Source organism: Taurulus bubalis, assembly GCF_910589615.1.
Source record: "Taurulus bubalis genome assembly, chromosome: 18".
Taxonomy (NCBI): domain Eukaryota; kingdom Metazoa; phylum Chordata; class Actinopteri; order Perciformes; family Cottidae; genus Taurulus; species Taurulus bubalis.
Window position 1 is genome coordinate 7,580,820 of NC_136606.1, and position 21,117 is coordinate 7,601,936.

General features: G+C 42.2%; 1 protein-coding gene across 1 annotated transcript; it reads left to right on the forward strand.

Moving 5' to 3' along the window:
- Positions 1 to 2,050: 2,050 nt before the first annotated feature.
- On the forward strand, positions 2,051 to 20,379 carry LOC306750766 (macrophage mannose receptor 1-like; the record flags this gene model as incomplete). Its single annotated transcript, XM_079234239.1, has 24 exons — positions 2,051 to 2,054; positions 2,643 to 2,755; positions 4,992 to 5,183; positions 5,288 to 5,291; positions 5,782 to 5,898; positions 11,565 to 11,705; positions 11,790 to 11,972; positions 12,404 to 12,561; positions 12,642 to 12,758; positions 12,851 to 12,966; positions 13,331 to 13,419; positions 13,545 to 13,583; positions 13,710 to 13,873; positions 14,042 to 14,106; positions 14,274 to 14,374; positions 14,937 to 15,076; positions 15,271 to 15,379; positions 15,490 to 15,662; positions 16,800 to 16,905; positions 17,052 to 17,284; positions 17,389 to 17,554; positions 17,651 to 17,800; positions 17,875 to 17,991; positions 20,315 to 20,379. The coding sequence occupies 24 exons, from the start codon at positions 2,051 to 2,053 to the stop codon at positions 20,377 to 20,379; spliced, it is 2,862 nt and encodes a 953-aa protein (XP_079090365.1).
- Between the last annotated feature and the right edge of the window lie 738 nt (positions 20,380 to 21,117).

The following is a 21,117-nucleotide window of genomic DNA, read 5'->3' on the forward strand; positions in this document are numbered from 1 at the left end:
TATTTTGCCATGTCAAGTGGTATTGGGTATCGGCCACTCTTAAGCCTAGTTTATGGTTCTCCGTCACGTCGACGGCGTAGCTACGGCGTAGCTACGCCGTCGACGCAGACCCCTACGCTGTAGCCTGATGCGCACCTCCAAAAAATCCTAACTACGCGTCGCGTTGACGCGGACCACAAGCGCTGTGATTGGTCCGCTCAGAACGTAATTTCCGGCAGTTGCTTTTTCCCAGCCTCGACCGGTTTAGTGGTCGTACAGACCACCTACGCAAACGTCTTCTGTGTCGCCTGCGCTTCAACATTTTAACATCTTCAATATTGATGAGCTCCAACTTTAATGCAGCCGCTCCAACTTGGTCGCCTTTGTTTACTGTGACCGGAATTTGGCTATAACCCCTGAAACCACACAGCCACACAGGCACACCCCCCTGGCGGCATGGCGGTTAATTGCAGAGCAACGCGGTCCCTCGACGCAGAACTTCAACGACGGCGTCAGAGACGGAGAACCATAAACTAGGCCTTATGCTGCATTCACACCAGACGCAGCGCGTTCATCGCTGCAGTTTACGATCGCTTGACAATAAAAGGGTGTTCACCCATCGTTAAGACCTCTTGGTTCTTGTATTTTCAGGTGTGACTCCCAAACCTGAGCCTGTCACAGTTGAAACGGGTACAGTTCAGCAGTGGCTTAAAATTCAACATTGTATTAGCATTTGCATTTAGCTAGCACTGCTAGTATCGCTGTAGACTCTTGTTTTCCATCGATCTGCTGATAACAGTTTTGCTCTGTTTACAGTGTACAACACCACCAAAGATGGCTGGCTTATATACAATGACACACATTATTTAATCAACAATGACAATCTCGACATGGAATCTGCTAGAGCTGTCTGCAGAAAGGGCTTTGGAGATCTTGTGGTCATCACAGGGGAGAGTGAGAGGAAGTTCCTTTGGAGACAGGCAAGAAATTCTCAATACATTTTCATTCTCAACCCTGGCCAAATTTGCTGTATTTCCCCAAAAATGTGCTCTAGTTGGGCTATGAGAACTGGGGCTTTTGAGGAACCAAACAACCCAGTTCAGCAGTGGCTTCTCCCGGTAACAGCTCTGCTTCATTTTGTTTCACTAATTCACTTTTTAGTCATGCTAGCTGCTCTTGGAAAATATTTCGACTACGAAGCAAATTGCTATGACATTTTATTTATGCATTAATCATTTCATAAGGATACAGCCACATGACGATAGTGATCTCCTGATATTTCTGGCATTTAGTGGGATATCTGAAAATGTGTCTTATCCATTACTTTATGACTACATACTTGCAAAGCTAGTGATATTTCCATCAGCCTCAGCTGTACTTTAATGCTAATTTGAAAATGTTGGTGAACATAATAAAATGCAACATTGTATTTGCATTTAGCTACCTTACTAGCATGACTGTCTGGCTTATATACAATGACACACATTATTTAATCAACAATGACAATCTCGACATGGAATCTGCTAGAGCTGTCTGCAGAAAGGGCTTCGGTGATCTTGTGGTCATCACAGCGGAGAGTGAAAGGAAGTTCCTTTGGAGACAGGCAAGGCATTTTCCCAAAACAAAAAGACAACATGTCATATGGTCTCAAAAACTGATCTGATGTTCTGGCAAAAGTGCCAAAAACCTTGTGTGTGACAATTGTTTTTAACTTTAATGTGATGTTTCTTTCACCATGCTGTTCCAACAGATGGCATGGGGCTCAGCAGATCAGTACGACATCGGCATGACAGTGAATTTGGATAAATCATTCAGGTAAATCGCACTACATTGTTTCGGCACACTGCTACTGTCGGTGCGCTGGGTACTTCCCATTAACCATCTCGTCTGACATTTGATACAAAACACAAGCACATGAGTACAGTTTTTTTTTTTCTTATTAGTGACATCTTGTTTGTTGTCTTCTCTCCATTTTCAGCTGGGTGGATGGCACACCTGTAACATACACTGCATGGGAACAAAATGAGCCCGACTTTGCTGAAAATGATAAACTGTGACTTTATACAGGAGCATGGGTGAGTCTAACGCTCCACACTGCTGTTTCAGATATAAGCTTGTCTGACAAAATAATACATTTCTTTTGATATTTATTAATTGTTCTCTGTAAACTCTGCACATAATGACGTTATCTGTGGTTTTAAGCTACCTTCCATTTGCAAAAGAAGCGGTAGTTTTAGCAACACAACAATGGCCCCAACCACTCTTCGTAAGGGAGGATGTGCACCAGAGTGGCTCGCTTTCCAAGGAAAGGTAATGATATACTGTATAACTGCATACAACACTGATTACTCCATTACAAAAGCTGAAACTCCTACTTTCAGGATTCAATTTAAACTCGGATGTACTTTAATCTGTTCTGGTAAAATGTGTTTCACACTGGTTACCTACTGTCCCTTTGCCTTTTATTCTAACACACAGTGCAAACCTTGTTTACACAGTGCTACAAATTAGTTGTGGGGGATGACAATAAGAACTGGCAGAACGCCAGGAAACACTGCATTAACCAGGGAGGAAATCTGGTTTCTATTACCAAGGAGAGAGGGCAAGTGTTTTTAAACCACTATTTTAAGGGAGTTAAAGATTAAATGTGTCTTCCTTTCTAGCATTCCTGACGATGCTGAGCTACAATGACGACTTCTGGATCGGCATGAATGACGTCAACTGGGATATGCACTTTGTGTGGACAGACGGCAAAGCTATTTCATACACCAACTGGGCAAAAGGGCATCCAACGACTGATAAATGTTATTCATTTAATGATGAGGTTATTTGAGCTTAAGATACTGTATTTGCCGAACTGTCTATCTCAACAATGTGACGGTCATATTATTGCAGAATTGTTGCAAAGAAGTGTAAAAAAAAAAAAGCATGAAAGACTACAAAATCCTGACTTCAGATTCCTGACTGATGTTTGTTTCTTTTCTGCCTGACAGAGGTTTGACTGTGTGATGATGGTGGGAAGCAACTCAAATGTCGGGAGTATGAAAGGTGGAAAACTGTCACTCAAAACATAGCTTCATCTGCAAAAGAAACAGTGGTGAGCAAAATGTCAGCAAAGCCACATCAACATGAGTTACAGTGATATAGTTTGATTTCAAACATTGTGTGAATGCGAACTGGGCACAACATCAATTTAAACTAGAAATTGCATTCCCTGTTGGAATGCAAAAAGCTGAAGCGTAAATATTTGAAAATGTAGCTGAATATGAAATTATAGAATAATAGCTGAAGGTTGTCAACATTTGAATGTTTAAAAGGTGTCTGTAGCTGAACGTATACAGATCCTGTAAGCTGTTGAAGAGTTCCTCCATTGGATCCCATTCATTTTAATTTTCATAAAAAGCTTAATTATTCAAGTCAGAAATAAGAAAAATTCATTGCCATCGTGTCCTTACGGATCTGAACATTTTAATAGCTGATCGGTTTCTGTAGCTGAATATATAAAGGAGAAGAGATTCAAAATATGTACAGAAGAAATATAAATTGAACGAGAGAGGGGTAGAGAGAGGCATGTTAAGAAACTAACATGGAGGGACTTAGGACCAAGGGGAATGCAGGTATGAATGTCATACACTCATACCCATAGTGCATTGTCACTCTTGACAGAGAATCATTTCATTTTCACAGAATAGAGCTGAGAGCGCAAGCGGCGCTACTTATGTGACAGGGTACAAATGTTCAGTCATGGTTTCACCTTTATAAAATTACACCAGCAAACTGGATGCTGTGCAAAGCCCGCCCACTTGTGATGATTCTTTGTTGCACAGGAGAGGGCGTCTCCTGTGTGACGGAGTTTCCCTGTGTGTGTATGTGTCTGGCATCAAATTCACTCTTCTTCCTCAACACACAGTTGCTCTCTGTGTGTGTCCTCTCTTTGTATGATATAGCAGTTTGAGTGTGTGTGTGAAGCTGCACTGATTAGTTAACTTGAAGCACCTGTGTCATGCGGGAGGCTGAGTTTTTGCTTTGAAGATGACCTCCATATACTTCAATGCATTCATTTTTTTTTCATAAAAAGCTTAATATTTCAAGAACTTCAAAAGGCAAGATGCCAAAATAATAAGTTCTGAGAGATAAGACTCTTGCGAACGCGTGGAAGTTGTTTGTGGGTCTCTAGGTTACACAATGTGTCTCTAGTTGCAATTTCGAAATCAGGTACGATCTTCAGGGGGAGACATTTTTGAGGGAGATTTAACATGGGAGGGAATGGAGGAAGGAGGAGGACCACCTCTCACTTATAGTCTGATTTAAACACGTCTGAATCTGTTGGCTTCAAATCGACCCAATTTTACAAAGTAAGACAAGATTTCCAACATTTTGATATATAAATTACGCCCCAAAAGTTAGTATTGTGGAGTAGATGGCAAAAAGCAAATACCTTTTCCATGAAATCTGGAAAGCTCTCACCACTCTGGCCGTGACATCACCACTCTGAGCTGCGCCATACACACCCATGTTAAAGTCAGAAAAGTTGCTAAAACGGTGACAGTTAAAAAACTATTAAAGATATAAACAATCTGAAATTATAGATTAATAAAAAAGTTTAAATGGTGTCTTTAGCTGAACGTATGCAGAACCTGTAAGCTTTTAAAGTTGAAGAGTATTTGAAGATTCTCCCCATTCAATCCCATTAATTTTTGGGGTCATAGAAAGCTTGATAATTCAAAAGTTTTAATAGTTAAAAATATGAAAAGATATAGCCACCGTGTCCTTAAGTAGCTGAATATAAATGTAATCGCTGAATGGTTTCTGTAGCTGAATATATGAAGGAGGAGAAGAGGTCCAAATTATGTACGGAAGAAATATAAGAGGCTGAATAAAGATTTGCAGAACAATAGTTGGACTGCTGAAGCGTTCAAACTAATAATTTGGTTTAAGCTTTTTGTTTCATTATGTTTCTTGTCTACAAAGATTCTCAGATTGTAGTCCCAGCCACAACTGTGTTACCAAAGGCTTTCCATAAACTTGGCAATGACTCCTACAAACTGGTGGCCCTGAAGATGAAATGGGATGAGGCGAGGAGGCAGTGCCAAGCAGACAATGCAGATCTGGCCAGTATCCTGAACCCCGTCACCCAGGCATACATCACCTTGCAGATTTACAAGCACAATGAGCCTTTGTGGATCGGCCTCAACAGCAATGAGGTAAAAGGCTCTATCTCTTATTGTTTATCTCTAGTTGAAACAGGATTTCAAACTGAGATTGTCTGGCTCGGTTAAAACTTAAATGCAAGTTGTTTTTTTCACAGACTGGTGGGCGGTTCAAGTGGATCGATAACTGGCTGCTCTATTATACCAAATGGGGCACAAATGAGCCTAAAAACAACTATGGTTGTGTGTATATGGATGTGGACAAAACATGGAAGACTGCACCATGTACCAACACCTACTATTCCCTTTGCAAGAGGTCACTAGGTCAGACAATCCCTCTGTTAGTTATCCTACACTATATCCTGTGCATGAACAAACACTAAGCATGGCTAGCAATGCATTGTCCTGTCTCTTTTTCAGTCATAGCACCCACTGAGCCCCCACAACTCCCCAGCAACTGTCCAGAACCAAAGAAACAAAAAGCCTGGATACCTTTCAGAGGCCATTGCTATTCCTTCATGAGCTCAGTGGTGGACAACTGGGCCCATGACTCAGTTGAATGTCTGAAAATGGGTACGTTATGAAGAATTTTTACTAATAAATTACAATTTGTATGTGTGTGCAGTTTTGACGATGTGTTATTGTTCATCAGGTGCCACTCTGGTTAGTGTTAAGGACCCTCAGGAGGGCCTGTTCATACAACAGAACCTGGAGATTCTGCAGGATACTGCCAAATCCTTCTGCATTGGCCTCTACAAGACTCATGAAGGTGAGCTTTTTTTGCAATTCCTTTTTCCAACGTATAACGAAGTTAAGCACTGTCCCGATTATATACAACACAGTACACTACACTCATAGACAGCAGTGGCGGGCCGTCAGGGCCTGCCAAGCCTTCTCTGCTGGCCTAAACAGAATCACAAAGTTATAGCTATTTTATAATTTAATTGTTTTTCACAAATACACTACATGTATTATAATTATTTTTCCTTATCAGCTTATGTTGTCATTGCACAGCTCCTGTCTTCCTCTGTTGCTCTGCCTTCAGCCTGCAGCGCAGTGCAGCTGGTTTTAAAAGAGAGTTTTATCCAATCCGATTTTTTCCTCCTGTGTCTCTATGTCAGCAAAGCAGTTTAAGCAGGCCTTTGCAGATTAAAGTACACAGAGAGTGGACATTGTGGTTGATTGTAATGGACACCAGACAGTGGTGGTGCTGGCTGGAGGTTCTGCTGGAGATGCAGATGGGGTGCTGGACCTGAGAAGGCAGATGATAGAAGCGGGGATACAGCACATTTAAAGGCGAGAGCAACGAGGAGGGTGGGACTCTGCTCTGTTTCAAAAAGACTCAAAGTACCTAACTAACTGAGAATACTCACCCACTGAATCTATGACAAACACTTTACTATGGAAAAAGTCACTTTCTAGAGGAGCAGCTTTTCTACAAATTCAAAATAAATTAAACAAAAAGTGCAATTCAAAAGAATTCATATATACAACATTAACTTTTCTTGTGATTACCTTATCAGTAGGTAAATACTGAGCATTGTGCTTTACAGAACATTAAGCAGCACTCAATTCAACCTGAGGTGGAACACTGACATAGACCTGAGTCTGGAGGAATTTCTAATGGAAGAACTGGGGATGTGTTTTGCTCTTGGCAAGAGTCTCAAAGTCTGGAATTATAATTGACAAGGCCAGTCTGAGGTCATGCTCAATGTCAAGTCTATTCCTGTGTTTAGTCTTCAGCTGAACCAGAGCTGAGAAGCCACACTCACAGAGAGAGGTAGTGCTGAAGGGTAGCGGGGCTTTTACTGCTCGAGTGGCAAGGGACGGATACTCGCTGATCACGCTGCTGCATCAGAACTGGGAGAGGCTTACCTCCGTGAATTTCTTTTTCAGCGTGCGGTCACATGACTCTCTTCGTTGCTGGCAACCTGACGCTTTCTATGTCAATTCCAAACAGGTCACGTATCCAGTCGTCATTCCTCTGTTTCTCGGGAAAGTAGTCATTAAACCGCTCCAGAAGTTTATTCAGATGCGTTGATTGTTTTCTCCATTACATTCTTTTCTGCCGTGTCCAGCTGCTGTCTCTCATGACAGGCATTGGGGAACATGTCGAGTCGGCTTTTGGAAACATGGCTTGCCCACACGGAGATCTTTTTTTTTGAAAGCATCGATTTTATCATGCTGTTCAAAAATGATGTTTCCCCTGCATAGTGAAGAGAATTTACTGATTTATATGTTGTACTACTTTACTTTGACTAAAGTTTCATGTCCCACTTATACTAAAGAAGGTGTCGCGAAGCTGAGAAATCGTAACTGGTCAAGTTCTCAGTCGCTTTTGACCTTGGCTAAACAGATTAGATACAGACAGACTGTCTTTGTTGCTGATGTCAGCTAGATGTCTGAATTACAGACGGACTCAGCTCCCTTTTTCGCTACTAAGACTGAGACAAATATGAAAGTCAGATAAGGGGGAGTCTCACAGAAATGGGATAAATATCCATTGTTCTTAGAGAACGAGGCCCACTCTCATTCTGGGGGTGTGCTGGCTGTGTGCAGACTGTATGCAGAGCAGACCATCAGGGGAGCTGAGTCCAAGGCCTTGTAGGTATGCATTTCATGTATGTGTGTAATTGCTAAATAAATAACCTTAACTGTAATATAACCTGTTCTGTCAATTCTTGAACACTCGAGGAATATCCTGGCGAGGAGGATTCCTTTTCAATAGACAGATTTAATGTGTTTAACTGTTCAAACCCATCAGCGAGGTAAGCAACGTGTGCGAGCCACACACTGTCGCTAAACAGGTCTGCAAGAGGCGAATTGTTCTGGGCAAGAAAGGCTGCGATTTTAGCTCGTAGTTCATAAAAACGGGACAGTACCTTTCCCCTCGAAAGCCAGCGTACCTCGGCATGATAAAACACCAGTGCATGCTCACTACCAAGATTGCTATTTAAGAAGGCTGTTTAATTTAATTATCCTAAAAACCCAGAGTCTCCCACATATCAGGATGGTTTGACGCTGTTTGGGCAAAAAATAAATATATATATTTTTCTTTTTTTTTGCTCAGGCAAAAGAAAGGCCCGCGACCCACTGAAAACGGGTTGCAGTTGAGAATCACTGCCTTAAAGCATACTTTGCTTTATCGTCTATTTTACTCCAAATGGGACCATAATTTACTAACTGAACATTATGCTGTATTGAAGAAGATTTGAAACTACTGATTGAGATTGAGACCATAAACTCATAAATGGACAAATCACTTAATGTAGGACATTTTTTTCCACATTCAACACATTGAGAAAGGACAGATGTGATGTTTTGGGGTGTTTGGTAATACTGTGAAGTGGCAACCAAGCAAATTGGTTAAAAAAAATTTCTATTATAAAGCGGAATGAATATGGGATATTGAATTGTTACCTCGTAACAAAGTTAGCTGTGTCTGATTAAAGTAACGAGCCTCCCTGTTTCAGGTGAGTGGATGTGGATTGATAACAGTGCTGTGGACTACGTCAACTGGAAAACAGGGATGCCGAAGTCAGATTCATGTGTGGGACTCAGCTCTGACCGTTGGCGGTGGAGCACAAACACCTGCAGCAGATACAGGTCTTACATCTGCAAAACAGCCAAAGGTAAATTTAATCAACTGGTATGTACAATAGTTTTAACTTGAGTCATCAGTCACTTACAGTGAGCATTTATCCTCTTTTCTTCAGTTATTACATCTACAGAAAAGCCAACATCTGTTGGTAAGTTATTAGACGATCATATTTTAAATATAATGTTTCAAACTCCATTTATGTCACTGTTAATACTTCTTTCAATCAATTAATCAATCAATTAACTAGCCAATAAAGCAGCCAGGAGCAGTCACTAGGTTAGTTGGGACAACGATCTGGCGACGAGGGGATGAAGAACCGTGGTAGATATACTGCAGGGTGATTAGTGGATTGAAGGCAGCTTGGTTGCGTGAGCAGGTGAGTGTAATCAGGGAGCCAGGAGGAGATCAGTCTGGAGCCACGCCCCTACCACACACAGTGCAGGCAGGAGGCACAGCCTGGCCGTGACATATAAAGGATTCATGCTCAATTTAAAATGTTCTAAGTTTTACCTCCCAGCAGCTTTACACTACCATCAACTGTTGTGTTTTCGCCGTATTTGTCATAGGCATCTAGGAAGCCTATCCATGTCATAATTGAAAGACAATAAATCATCTTACTCATACAACTTGTCGTGGATCACTAAAAGAGGACAAAAGAACACGTTTGATCGAGGCACATCATATAGCGCGTCAGCCAGACCTACCCGAAGGGAAAAACACCTCATTAGCCCAGGTATAGGACCGGGCTCCTTTAACAGTACAACTTCTTCAAGAAAGTCAAACTACTTTTAAATGTTGTATTCAAGGTATAGTCGGAAAAGATGTAGAGACTTTCTGCTGTCCTGATGTCATTGGGGAGCTCATTCCACCATTAGCCTCTTGAACCGCGGCGCCCATTATCAGACGCTACCTAAAGTGACGTTACCTAAAGGTAACGCTGAAATACAGTAAAGCCTTGTGGGAAGAGTTATAGCCGAAAAGAAAAAAATGTAACTTACCGTTAAGTTTATGTAATTACATAAACCCCGTAACATTGCCGTCATTTTCGGCACCGGCCGTAACGTTTTACTAGAGCATTTGTAAGTACAGTCAGATTTCAATAAAAGACATCTCTTTGTACCCCTACGCGCTTGTAGGAGTCGAAAAAAGCAAAACAATTCTTAGTCCCTGAAAAATCCCAATGCACTCGGACTGTTTTTTTTCCTACTTCCTTGTTCCGTTTTTCGACTCTGCATGCTTTCTTAGAGGTTTCTTAGACTGCGTCACACGCCTTCAGAGCTTCATGCCAATTGTATTACCCAGCAAGCCCCAAACAAATGGTGAAAAGACAAAGCTTATAACTTCTACATTTTTTCAACCGAACGACAGTTTTTTTACAAAAACTCCATGGCAACCTGGCGGCGCAGATGGCAGCCTCAGTGTGTTGGTGCTCATTATTTTTTGTTGTTTTTGTCTTAAATGCTGCTTTCTGCTGCGAGATGAGCTCATGAACATCAGGGGAGCAACTCCAGCGGGCTTATTTCCAACTTTTTAAACTTCTGTGGAATTACCTGTGTAACGGCCCGATAACCCAAGGACCCAAAAGCACGACTCAGGAAGACAGCGGTAAAGAATATAATTCCTTTACTCACAGGTAATTACAGGTAACACACATGGACCGCTGGAGAGCTGGGTTCAAAAACACAAAACAATCTGGCAGAGGGCAAGTGAGGGGACCTAAGTAGTGAAGACTAATGAGGGAATGTGCTACAGGTGAGACAGGGATGGGCCAGGTGCAAGGAATGAGGGCTGACGAGGAGGGAGTGACTGATGAAGTGGGCGTGAAGCAGGATCTGAAATGACAGGACAGTTAGTAAACAGACAGGCAGACAAGATGAAAATAACTAATAGAGAAAAGTGTGGCGCTGAACCGTGACAACCTGGGCATTCTTGTGAAAGGTGCGCTCACCTTAACTCACGTAGTGAAACGGCGTCGGAGAGGGAAACGTGCTGGCGTCTCCGTAAACGGGGATCTCGTACAAAGCTGCCGGGAATATTTCTCTCCAATGTCCGATCACTGTGCAACAAAGTGGATGAACTCCAGCTTCTTGTGGGGAGAGACAGAGACTTTTCTTCTTCCTCCGTTTTGTGCTTCACGGAGACCTGGCTCTGTGGATCGATACCGGACTCCGCCTATCAACCAGCCACAGACCATCAGTCCCCCTCCCCCAGCCCATCAGGGGCTCACACCTCCTTTCCATCCCCCTCCCCAGTGACGACCCTCACTATTCTGGAGAGGGACGTCAACAGGCTGTTCAAAAAACAGAACCGCTGAAGAAATTCAACCTGCCAAAGAAAATGATGGTGCAATTCTACACTGCCATTGATGAGTCCATCCTCTGCTCCTCCATCAGCGTCTGGCACACCGCAGCCACTACCAAGGACAAGGGCAGGCTGCAGCAGCGCATCATCCACTCTGCTGAGAGGGTGATTGGCTGCAATCTGCCGTCCCTCCAGGGCTTGTTCGCTTCTAGGAAGCGGGCAAGGAAGATTGTAGCTGACCCGTCTCACCCTGGACACAAACTGTTTGAGTCCTTTCCCTCTGGCAGGAGGCTAAGGTCCATCAGGACCAAGACCTCACGCCACACTAACAGTTTTTTCCCGTCGGCAGTCGGGTTCATCAACAGAGCCCAGGTCCCCCACTGACTGACTCTGTCACCCCCAGGACTATTTTTCTTTCTATTCTTTCTCCTTCCTTTTCTTTCTTCTTACCGGTCACTCCCCTGCACACTTCATATTTAAACACTCATGTCACTTAACATACACTGTTTTACACTGGTCAATGTTTCCAATAGGTCATCCCTCGTCAGAGCCCGGGCTCACCTGTGCAACCCTAAACGCTGCAAAAGCCTCAAAATGGGAGAGCAGCGCCTGCACCAAGAAACTTGGTTACATTTGTCGCAAAGGAAACTCTACCAGTCTTCCGCCACCACCAAGTAAAATAATATAATTCCAAACCATCTAGCTATTATTAAAGTGACCCTGAATGTGTTCTCACCTCTTTGGGTCTTTCTCCACAGACAAAGACCAGCCCAGCTTCTGCCCCAGTCACTGGGTTCCATATGCAGGAAGCTGTTACTACCTGCAGAGGAACAAAAAGATGTGGAAGGATGCTTTGGCTGCGTGTCACAAAGAGGGAGGAGATCTGGCCAGCATACACAATATAGAAGAGCAGAGCTTCGTCATATCTCAGTCTGGATACTGTAAGTGCCCCCTACAGTATGCTAAAAGTAAACTTTAACAATAGAGAACCTTTTTTATTTTAAAGGATTAGTTCCACATCTTGGCTAATACGGTTATGCGCTGTCTCACCAAGAGAAGATTGACACTGCCGTCCTATATTTGCTTGTGAGGGTAAACAGCCAAAGGGTGTTGTTGCCTGTCGACAAAGCCAAGATAGCTTTTTCTCTCAATCTTTATGCTAAGATAGGCTAATCGGCTGCAGCTTCATATTTAACTTACAGAGATGTTCAGGGTATCGATCCTCTTATCTAACGCTCTGCAAGAAAACGAATAATCGCATTCCCCACGATGTTGAACTATTAATCTAAAGAACAAAAATACTGAATACAGAAGAAATAAAATGCGAGAGATGGTTCCACACTAACAATCTATGCGCATTCAAACCCGTCAGTGCCGACAGATGTGCTCTGGATTGGCTTGAATGATCTGAAGAACCAGATGCTGTTTGAATGGTCTGATCACTCCCACGTTACCTTCACCCAGTGGCAGACCGATGAGCCGTCTCATGCCACCAACCTCCAGGAAGACTGCGTTGTCATCAGAGGAAAGGTAATAAATGCCTATGGTGATGAATGGAGTGATATAACATGAGCGGTGCTGTTCTTATCTGCTGAATGTGGCCCATACAGGACGGGAAGTGGGCTGACCACATGTGTGAGAAGACGTATGGATACATCTGTAAGAAGAAGGCCTCCACTAAACCAGCTGAAGGCGCCCAAGAGGAAGACAACCCGGGCTGCAAGCTTGTGAGTGATGACATTTCATTCTATATAGTGATAATACAACAAAGCTTTTATTAGATTTAGTCTCACTGTGTTTGTTTCGTTATCATCACAAGGGCTCAATCAGATTTGGTTCTTATTGTTACAACATTGGATCTGAGACAAAAACCCTTGCTGAGGCAATGCGGGCATGCTCAGAGGCTGGTGCGCACGTGGTGGATGTGACTGATAGGTATATTTTCTTATTTATTTCACGTTCATGTAAAACTTTGCCTTATATTGTAGTCCTAAAAATTATCTGACACACCTGTTTTGAAAGTATTTCATTGACTTTGATTAGCTCAAGTCTTAAAACAAGAGTTGAATGCTGTGTTAAGATCAATTTTTATTTTATTTTAAAGCTTTTTCTTCTGTCATAAAGGTTTCAGTCCTCCAATCAAGCCTGGATTGGCCTCAGCCTTGGTACCAATGCAGGTTTTGGATGGTCCGATGGGTCACCTGTATGTAGCACCTCATTGTTGTCACAAAAGGCTTTCCCCACTGTTATTCTCAGCCCTGGCCTAATTATGTGTATTTTCCCCAATACTGTGCTCTAGTTGGGCTATGAGAACTGGAGCTTTGGGGAACCAAACAACACAAGCGATTTGTGAGGACTACAAAAACTGGATCTGCCAGATAGGGAAAGGTGACATTGACCGGTCTCATCATGGAGCTGCAGTTCACATAGAGAATTTTGTTTGAAAAAAAGTTATGTGATGTTTGAGATGTAGTTTGCCCATCGTTAAGACCTCTTGGTTCTTGTATTTTCAGGTGTTACTCCAAAACCTGAGCCTGTCACAGTTGAAACAGGTACAGTTCAGCAGTGGCTTAAAATTCAACATTGTATTAGCATTTGCATTTAGCTAGCACTGCTAGTATCGCTGTAGACTCTTGTTTTCCATCGATCTGCTGATAACAGTTTTGTTCTCTTTACAGTGTACAACACCACCGAAGATGGCTGGCTTATATACAATGACACACATTATTTAATCAACAATGACAATCTCGACATGGAATCTGCTAGAGCTGTCTGCAGAAAGGGCTTTGGAGATCTTGTGGTCATCACAGGGGAGAGTGAGAGGAAGTTCCTTTGGAAAAAGGCAAGAAATTCTCAATACATTTTCCCAAAACGAAACAAAAAGACAACATAATATATGATCTCAAAAACTGATCTGATGTTCTGGCAAAAGTGCAAAAACCTTGGGTGTGACAATTTTTTAAAAATTAACTTTAATGTGATGTTTCTTTCACCATGCTTCTTCCAACAGATAGCGAAGGGCTCAGCAGATCAGTACTACATCGGCATGACAGTGAATTTGGATAAATCATTCAGGTAAATCGCACTACATTGTTTTGACACTGCTAACTGTCGGTGTGCTGGGTACTTCCCACTAACCATCGGCCGTAGTCTCGTCTGACATTTGGTCAAAAACACAAGATCAGATGTCTTTTCTTTTTTTTTAAGTGACGTCCTGTTCGTTGTCTTCTCTCCATTTTCAGCTGGGTGGATGGCACACCTGTAACATACACTGCATGGGAACGAAATCAGCCCAACTTTGCAAATAATGATGAAAGCTGTGTGACAATATACACGTACAGAGGTGTGTCTAACACCACACTGCGGGGGTTTCAGAAATATAAGCTTGTCTGAACAAATAATACATTTCATTTGATTATTCATTAACATCACTCTAGTTCTGAGGTCTTTGCACTGGCATCCTGTCAAACAAAGAATTGACTTTAAAATCCTGCTGCTGGTTTATAAAGCACTGAATGGTTTAGGGCCTAAGTATGTTTGCGATCTACTGCTACCTTATGAACCATCCCGGCCCCTCAGGTCGTCTGGGACGGGTCTACTTTCTGTTCCAAGAGTCAGAACTAAACATGGAGAAGCAGCATTCAGCTTTTCTGCTCCACACATCTGGAACAAGGTCCCTGAAAGCTGCAGGTCTGCTGAGACCCTCAGCTCCTTAAGTCAAGATTGAAGACTTTTCTGTTTGCTGCTGCCTTTAATTGAACCAGATTGAACTGTTTTTAAATCTGCATTATGTTTTGATGCTTTTAATGGTTTTATGTGAAGCACTTTGAATCGCCTTGTTGTTGAAATGTGCTATACAAATAAACTTGCCTTGTCTAATTGTTCTCTATAAACTCTGCACATAGGGCACTGGAATGACATAAACTGTGGTCTTGAGCTACCTTCCATTTGCAAAAGAAGCGGTAGTTTTATCAACACAACAATGGCCCCAACCACTCTTCCTAAGGGAGGATGTGCACCAGAGTGGCTCGCTTTCCAAGGAAAGGTAATGATATACTGTATAACTGCATACAACACTGATCACTCCATTACAAAAGCTGAAACCCCTACTCCTACTTTCAGGATTCGATTTAAACTCAGATGTACTTAAACTTGTTCTGATAAAATGTGCTTCACACTGGTTACCTACCGTCCCTTTGCTTGTTATTCTAACACACAGTGCAAACCTTGTTTACACAGTGCTACAAATTAGTTGTGGGGGATGACAAAAAGAACTGGCAGGATGCCAGGAAGCACTGCATTAACCAGGGAGGAAATCTGGTTTCTATCACCAAGGAGAGAGAGCAAGGCGAGTGTTTTCTTTGTGTTTCGTCTGTAAAGGTTACATTTCATTGTGCAGGTACGTAATTAAACCACTATTTTAAGGGAGTTAAAGATTAAATGTGTCTTCCTTTCTAGCATTCCTGACAATGCAGATGCTGAGCTACAATGACGACTTCTGGATCGGCATGAATGACGTCAACTGGGATATGCACTTTGTGTGGACGGACGGCAAAGGCATTTCATACACCAACTGGGCAAAAGGGCATCCGACAGCAATGCCTGATGGACGTTATTTATTTGATCATGAGGTTATTTCAGCTTAAGCTCCTATATTCAAAAAATTGTCTGACCAACTGTCTATCTCAACAATGTGATGGTCATATTCTGGTAACACTTATCAAGAATATGGGTAACACTTTATAATTACTACAAGCTATTTAGCATTAGTAAAGCATGAGTAACCACTTTATTCATAATTTACAAAACATTGTTCCAACATTAACACTCATTAGTTAACGAGTGACTGCGTGAACTGAAGTGTGAGGAAAATGAAGACGCTGTAGACATCTTAACACTGATTGGCCAAGACTCGACACGTCACATCAAAGATGTTTTATTGCAAAGATCACATCACCTTTTCTCCGTGTCTCACTCCAATTTCAGAAACGCTGGCCGGCCAGTTGACGTGTCACAATAATGTGTATGTGCCAGCAAACTATGAAACACACTCACCACTCGTGCCACTGACGGGCATCACCCCCATCACCATCATATTTATGTTCTTTATCACTTTGTGTTGTGTCTATTTCCCTTTTCTTTTGAGAAGATAACTGATACTTATGTTAGCTTTGAGGCACTGCTGGCCTTTCAATATAATTGACTAAAGCTTTGTAAAGCATACATAGTCCTCACTTTAGATGAGGTCACATAACGAGTAGTAACTTCCTGAATTAATCATGAATTGCAGTATTAAAAAATTTGTATAAGGCACATGTTAACCATTACTGCATCATCTATTAGTACTTAATAATTTGTTTGTAATATATATTACTTAATTTACAAATGGGGAATCCATCTTTTATATAGTATGAAAACCCAATCATGAAATGCATAATAGTCAAGCTTATTAATCAAGAATAAAACAGTTATAACTGTGTTTATGAATTGCATACTAATGAGTTCCTAATGAGTGTTAATGTTGGAACAATGCTTTATAAATTATGAATTAAGTGTTTGCTCATGCTTTACTAATACTAAATAGCTTGTAGATATTATAAAGTGTTACTCCTATTCTTGCAGATTAGTTGCAAAGAAGTGTTAAAAAAAAGCATGAAAATCGACTTCTATCACGAGACAGCCTGTCACCGTTACAAAAGGACCTTGTATATCCTGAGCTCAGACAGTTAAAATGTCAAACTGATGTTTGTTTCTTTTCTGCCTGATAGACGTTTGACTGTGTGATCATGGTGGGAAGCAAATCCAAAATTTATGGAGTATGGAAGGTGGAAGAGTGTCTCTCATTACATAGCTTCATCTGCAAAAGAAACAGTGGTGAGCAAAATGTCAGCAAAGCCACATCAACATGAGTTTCAGTGATAGAGTTTATTTTCAAACATTGTGTAAATGCGAAATTGGGTACAACATCAATTTAAAATGTTTGGTTTAAGCTTGGTGTATGGTGTTTCTTGTTTTCAAAGATTCTCAGATTGTAGTCCCAGCCACAACTGTGTTACCAAAGGCTTTCCATAAACTTGGCAATGACTCCTACAAACTGGTGGCCCTGAAGATGAAATGGGACGAGGCGAGGAGGCAGTGCCAAGCAGACGATGCAGATCTGGCCAGTATCCTGAACCCCGTCACCCAGGCATACATCACCTTGCAGATTTACAAGCACAATGAGCCTGTGTGGATCGGCCTCAACAGCAATGAGGTAAAAGGCTTTACCTCTTATTGTTTCCCTCTAGTTCAAACATGATAACAAACTGAGACCGTTGGGCTCTGTTTCGACTTAAATGCAAGTTGTTTTTTTCACAGACTGGTGGGCGGTTCAAGTGGATCGATAACTGGCTGCTGTTTCATACTCAATGGGGCACAAATGAGCCTAAAAACAACTATGGCTGTGTGTATATGGATGTGGACAAAACATGGAAGACTGCACCATGTACCAACACCTACTATTCCCTTTGCAAGAGGTCACCAGGTCAGACAATCCCTCTGTTAGTTATCCTGCACTACATCCTGTGCATTACCAAACACTAAGCATGGCTAGCAATGCATTGTCCTGTCTCTTTTTCAGTCGTAGCACCCACTGAGCCCCCACAACTCCCCGGCAACTGTCCAGAACCAAAGAAACAAAATGCCTGGATACCTTTCAGAGGCCATTGCTATTCCTTCTGCTTCCTTCTGAACAACTGGGCCCATGCCTCAGTTGAATGTCTGAAAATGGGTACGTTATGAAGAATGTTCACGAATAAATTACAATTTGTATGTGTGTACAATTTTGACTGTTTTGTTCATCAGGTGCCACTCTGGTGAGTGTTGAGGACCCTCAGGAGGGCATGTTCATACAACAGAACCTGGAGATTCTGCAGGACAGTATCAAGTCCTTCTGGATCGGCCTCTACAAGACTAATGAAGGTGAGCTTTTCTTTTAATTCCTTTTTCCAACGCGTACAGAAGTTAAGCACTGTCCCGATTATATACAACACAGTACACTACACTCGATGGCGATAGATGAAAAGTAAGGGGATGACCAAAGTCAATAAGATTCAGTCTCTGGGCACTGTGAATATGTGAACAGCATTTCATGGCATTACGTCCACTAATTGTCAAGAGATTTCGCTAAAAGCCCAAAACGTCAACTTCTTGGCAGTGCTGGCTGGAAAGTCAGGGGATCACCAAAGTCAATAGGCTTTATCCTCTGGGGACCACAAATCTCTGTACAAGATGTGATGGCAATCCATCCAATGATTGTTGAGATATTTCAGTCTGAATTTAAGTGATAGATCGACCAACCAATAGCATTAGCATGCGGCAATCAATTTCAAATAAAGACAATATTTCAAAATAATGCTGTGTCGTTAACGGACAATGCATGTAGTTCACATCAACAAGAACCAGTCACATCTAGTTATGTAGCCAAGGGTTTATCTTGCGCCTATACTTCACTTTATTAATAACACAACAACACGAGGCTGCGTAGTTTGCACAAGACGCAACCACGAGCTAGCTCTGTGGAGGTGGGTGCCAGTGGTGGGTGCCAGTGGTGGGTGCCAGTGGTGGGTGCCAGCGGTGGGTGCCAGCGGTGGGTGCCGGCGGAACCCAAGCGGGGTGAAAAAAAACAACACAAAAAGCAGAAAAAGCAGTTCACTCTGCTGTTCACTTAATAAAGACAAAGTCTTTGGCGGAGGCACGGCCGGGATTACATTTCACCCAGATACAACAGATACGTTTTTCTGATTGGCTATTCGTGTCGCCCATTTCTTTTTATTGATTGGCAGGGGATTCAGGGGAGACGTGCTTGATTCCTCCATGGTGAGGGCAGCGCGACCAGGTCATGTTTGCGCGCTGCGGCACATTAAATAGCCTAGAGTTTTTTTTCAGCGTGAAAAATACGATGTGTGGCGGGAGGGCGTGACTTAAGACCGAAATGCGTGACAGTCACGCTCAATGCGTGACACTTGAGAGCCCTGCTTTACTACATAAATATTGTAATGCTACGTCCACTTCTGGACCAAGTCTGGCATATACACTGATAATCTGTACGTCCGACACTGGCGGAAGACAGCCAGAGTCGGCTCAGAACTGACTGCTATCTGGGTATCCTCCTTCGGCCATTGAGTGTTAAAAAAATTACACCAAGCAAAACACTAAAAATGTCCTAACTTCTCTTATGTTTCAGCCTGAACTCTTCTTACTGCTACTGAGTTCTACTAGCAGCTAGCTAGCTCTTCTTCCATAGAGACATAGGAAGTGAAATCTGATTGGATGAAAGCTCTCCTTAAACAAAAGCTTCAGGCGCTTCAAGCTGGAAGCAGAGCAACAGAGGAAGACAGGAGCTGTGCAATGAGAAAATAAGATAAAATAGCTATAACTTTGTGATTATGTTTAGGCCAGCAGAGAAGGTTTAGCAGGCCCTGACGGCCCACCACTGTTATATGGTAAATATATGATATTGTTATACTAGATCACGTTTATTTAGGTGATTACAGAGGTAAGAGTGGGGTGGGGATGCTTTCTTTCAAACTTCTTTTGCCAACAATTATGTGGAAACGTTGTGAAATTGTTGTTGTTTATCAGTGTTTCTGTTATCACACACAATATCCCTTTTCCCAGGCAACTATTCAACAGCGTCATACACCTTTGATTGCAAACTGTACAAAAAATAATGTTTCATTGTTTGTATTTTTGCTGTGGGGTTGTGTCTCCCTACTGCTGATATAGGTACATACCAGCATGATTTTAGATTATTTAGACTCCTGTTGATAAAAGTGAGGCGTTTGATCAGATTATTAAATGTCAGCCAAATGTAAAAGCTCATTTAAAATTTAAACCAAGGCCAAACATGTATGGTATGGAATATATAAAGCTTTTTTTGTACATCGAAAAAAAAAGATAATTAGATATTAACCCAATTTAGTAGAAGAGCAAACTACAAGTAATCTGTCTGTTCTGTATATCTCTAAATATCTATCTATAAATGGTTAATGCTCAAATAAAAAGTTAGAAGTTTTGCTCTGTCATGCTATTCAATCCCCACTCACAGCAGCTGGCCACCCCCATCACCTAATGTTGAAAAAGAGGCAGCGTTCTCCATGGAAACTGCAGCCCTCTGAGGCAGTCGCAGCTAATCCTCAGGAGATTACTCAACTCTTGCTTCTCATAAGAGGGTTTTATTTGCAGCACCAATGCCCAAGAATTCTCCCCAAACAAGCTCTGGGTCTTCTGTTCATCCCGTCAGAGGAGGAAAGCAAACCTAGTTACGGCAGCAGAGAGGAGCAGAGGGGAGAACGGTTCATCTGGTAAGCGTTTTCATCTCTTGTACCTCAGGTATAACTGTAGCTGGAGTCCTCTTATTGCTCGGTTGGAGTGACCTGCAGGTTGCACAGCAGGGTGCACAGCGTGGGAGGATGTTGGAAGGTGTTTTGCGAGAAAGCTCTGCATTTTTTCCTCTGCATGTTTGATCCTAGATGACTCAGCGATCATAGAGAATAACAAAATAAAAAAAAAACATTCTGTTAATGTTCTTAATACTGTGTGTACTGTTCAAATATTTGGACAAATTGTATTTTGATGGTTTGGCAACATTGTTCTTGGAACTTGAAAACCCCATTATGATTTGAACGTCACACGCTGTGTTTTCATGCATGGGTGGGTGGTGCGTGGGGGCTCACTCACACAAGCTCCTGTTATCTTCTATTGATGCTGCTAAATATGGAAACATAAAAACATTCAGATGTTCACAGTTGCAACATTTCCAGTGATCTCATTGGACAACTTTGTTCTCAGATGTGGATCTCCACGTTGTTACTTTGTGGTAATAATAGCTTTCCACTGCTTCCTAATTTTCCTCAAATACTAATTTTGTTCTGCCCTGTCTCCCTCTCCATGCCCCCGTACTCCCTGCCCCTGAGCTCTCTTACTTGCCTGCACTAATCCTTTTGTTGTGGACTGAGGGGCCCAGGCTTTGGCTGACTGATCGGCACTGTAAGCCCTCCTGTCCTCCACCAGAGCACGCCTCCCACAGCTCTTCTTTTCTGGAAT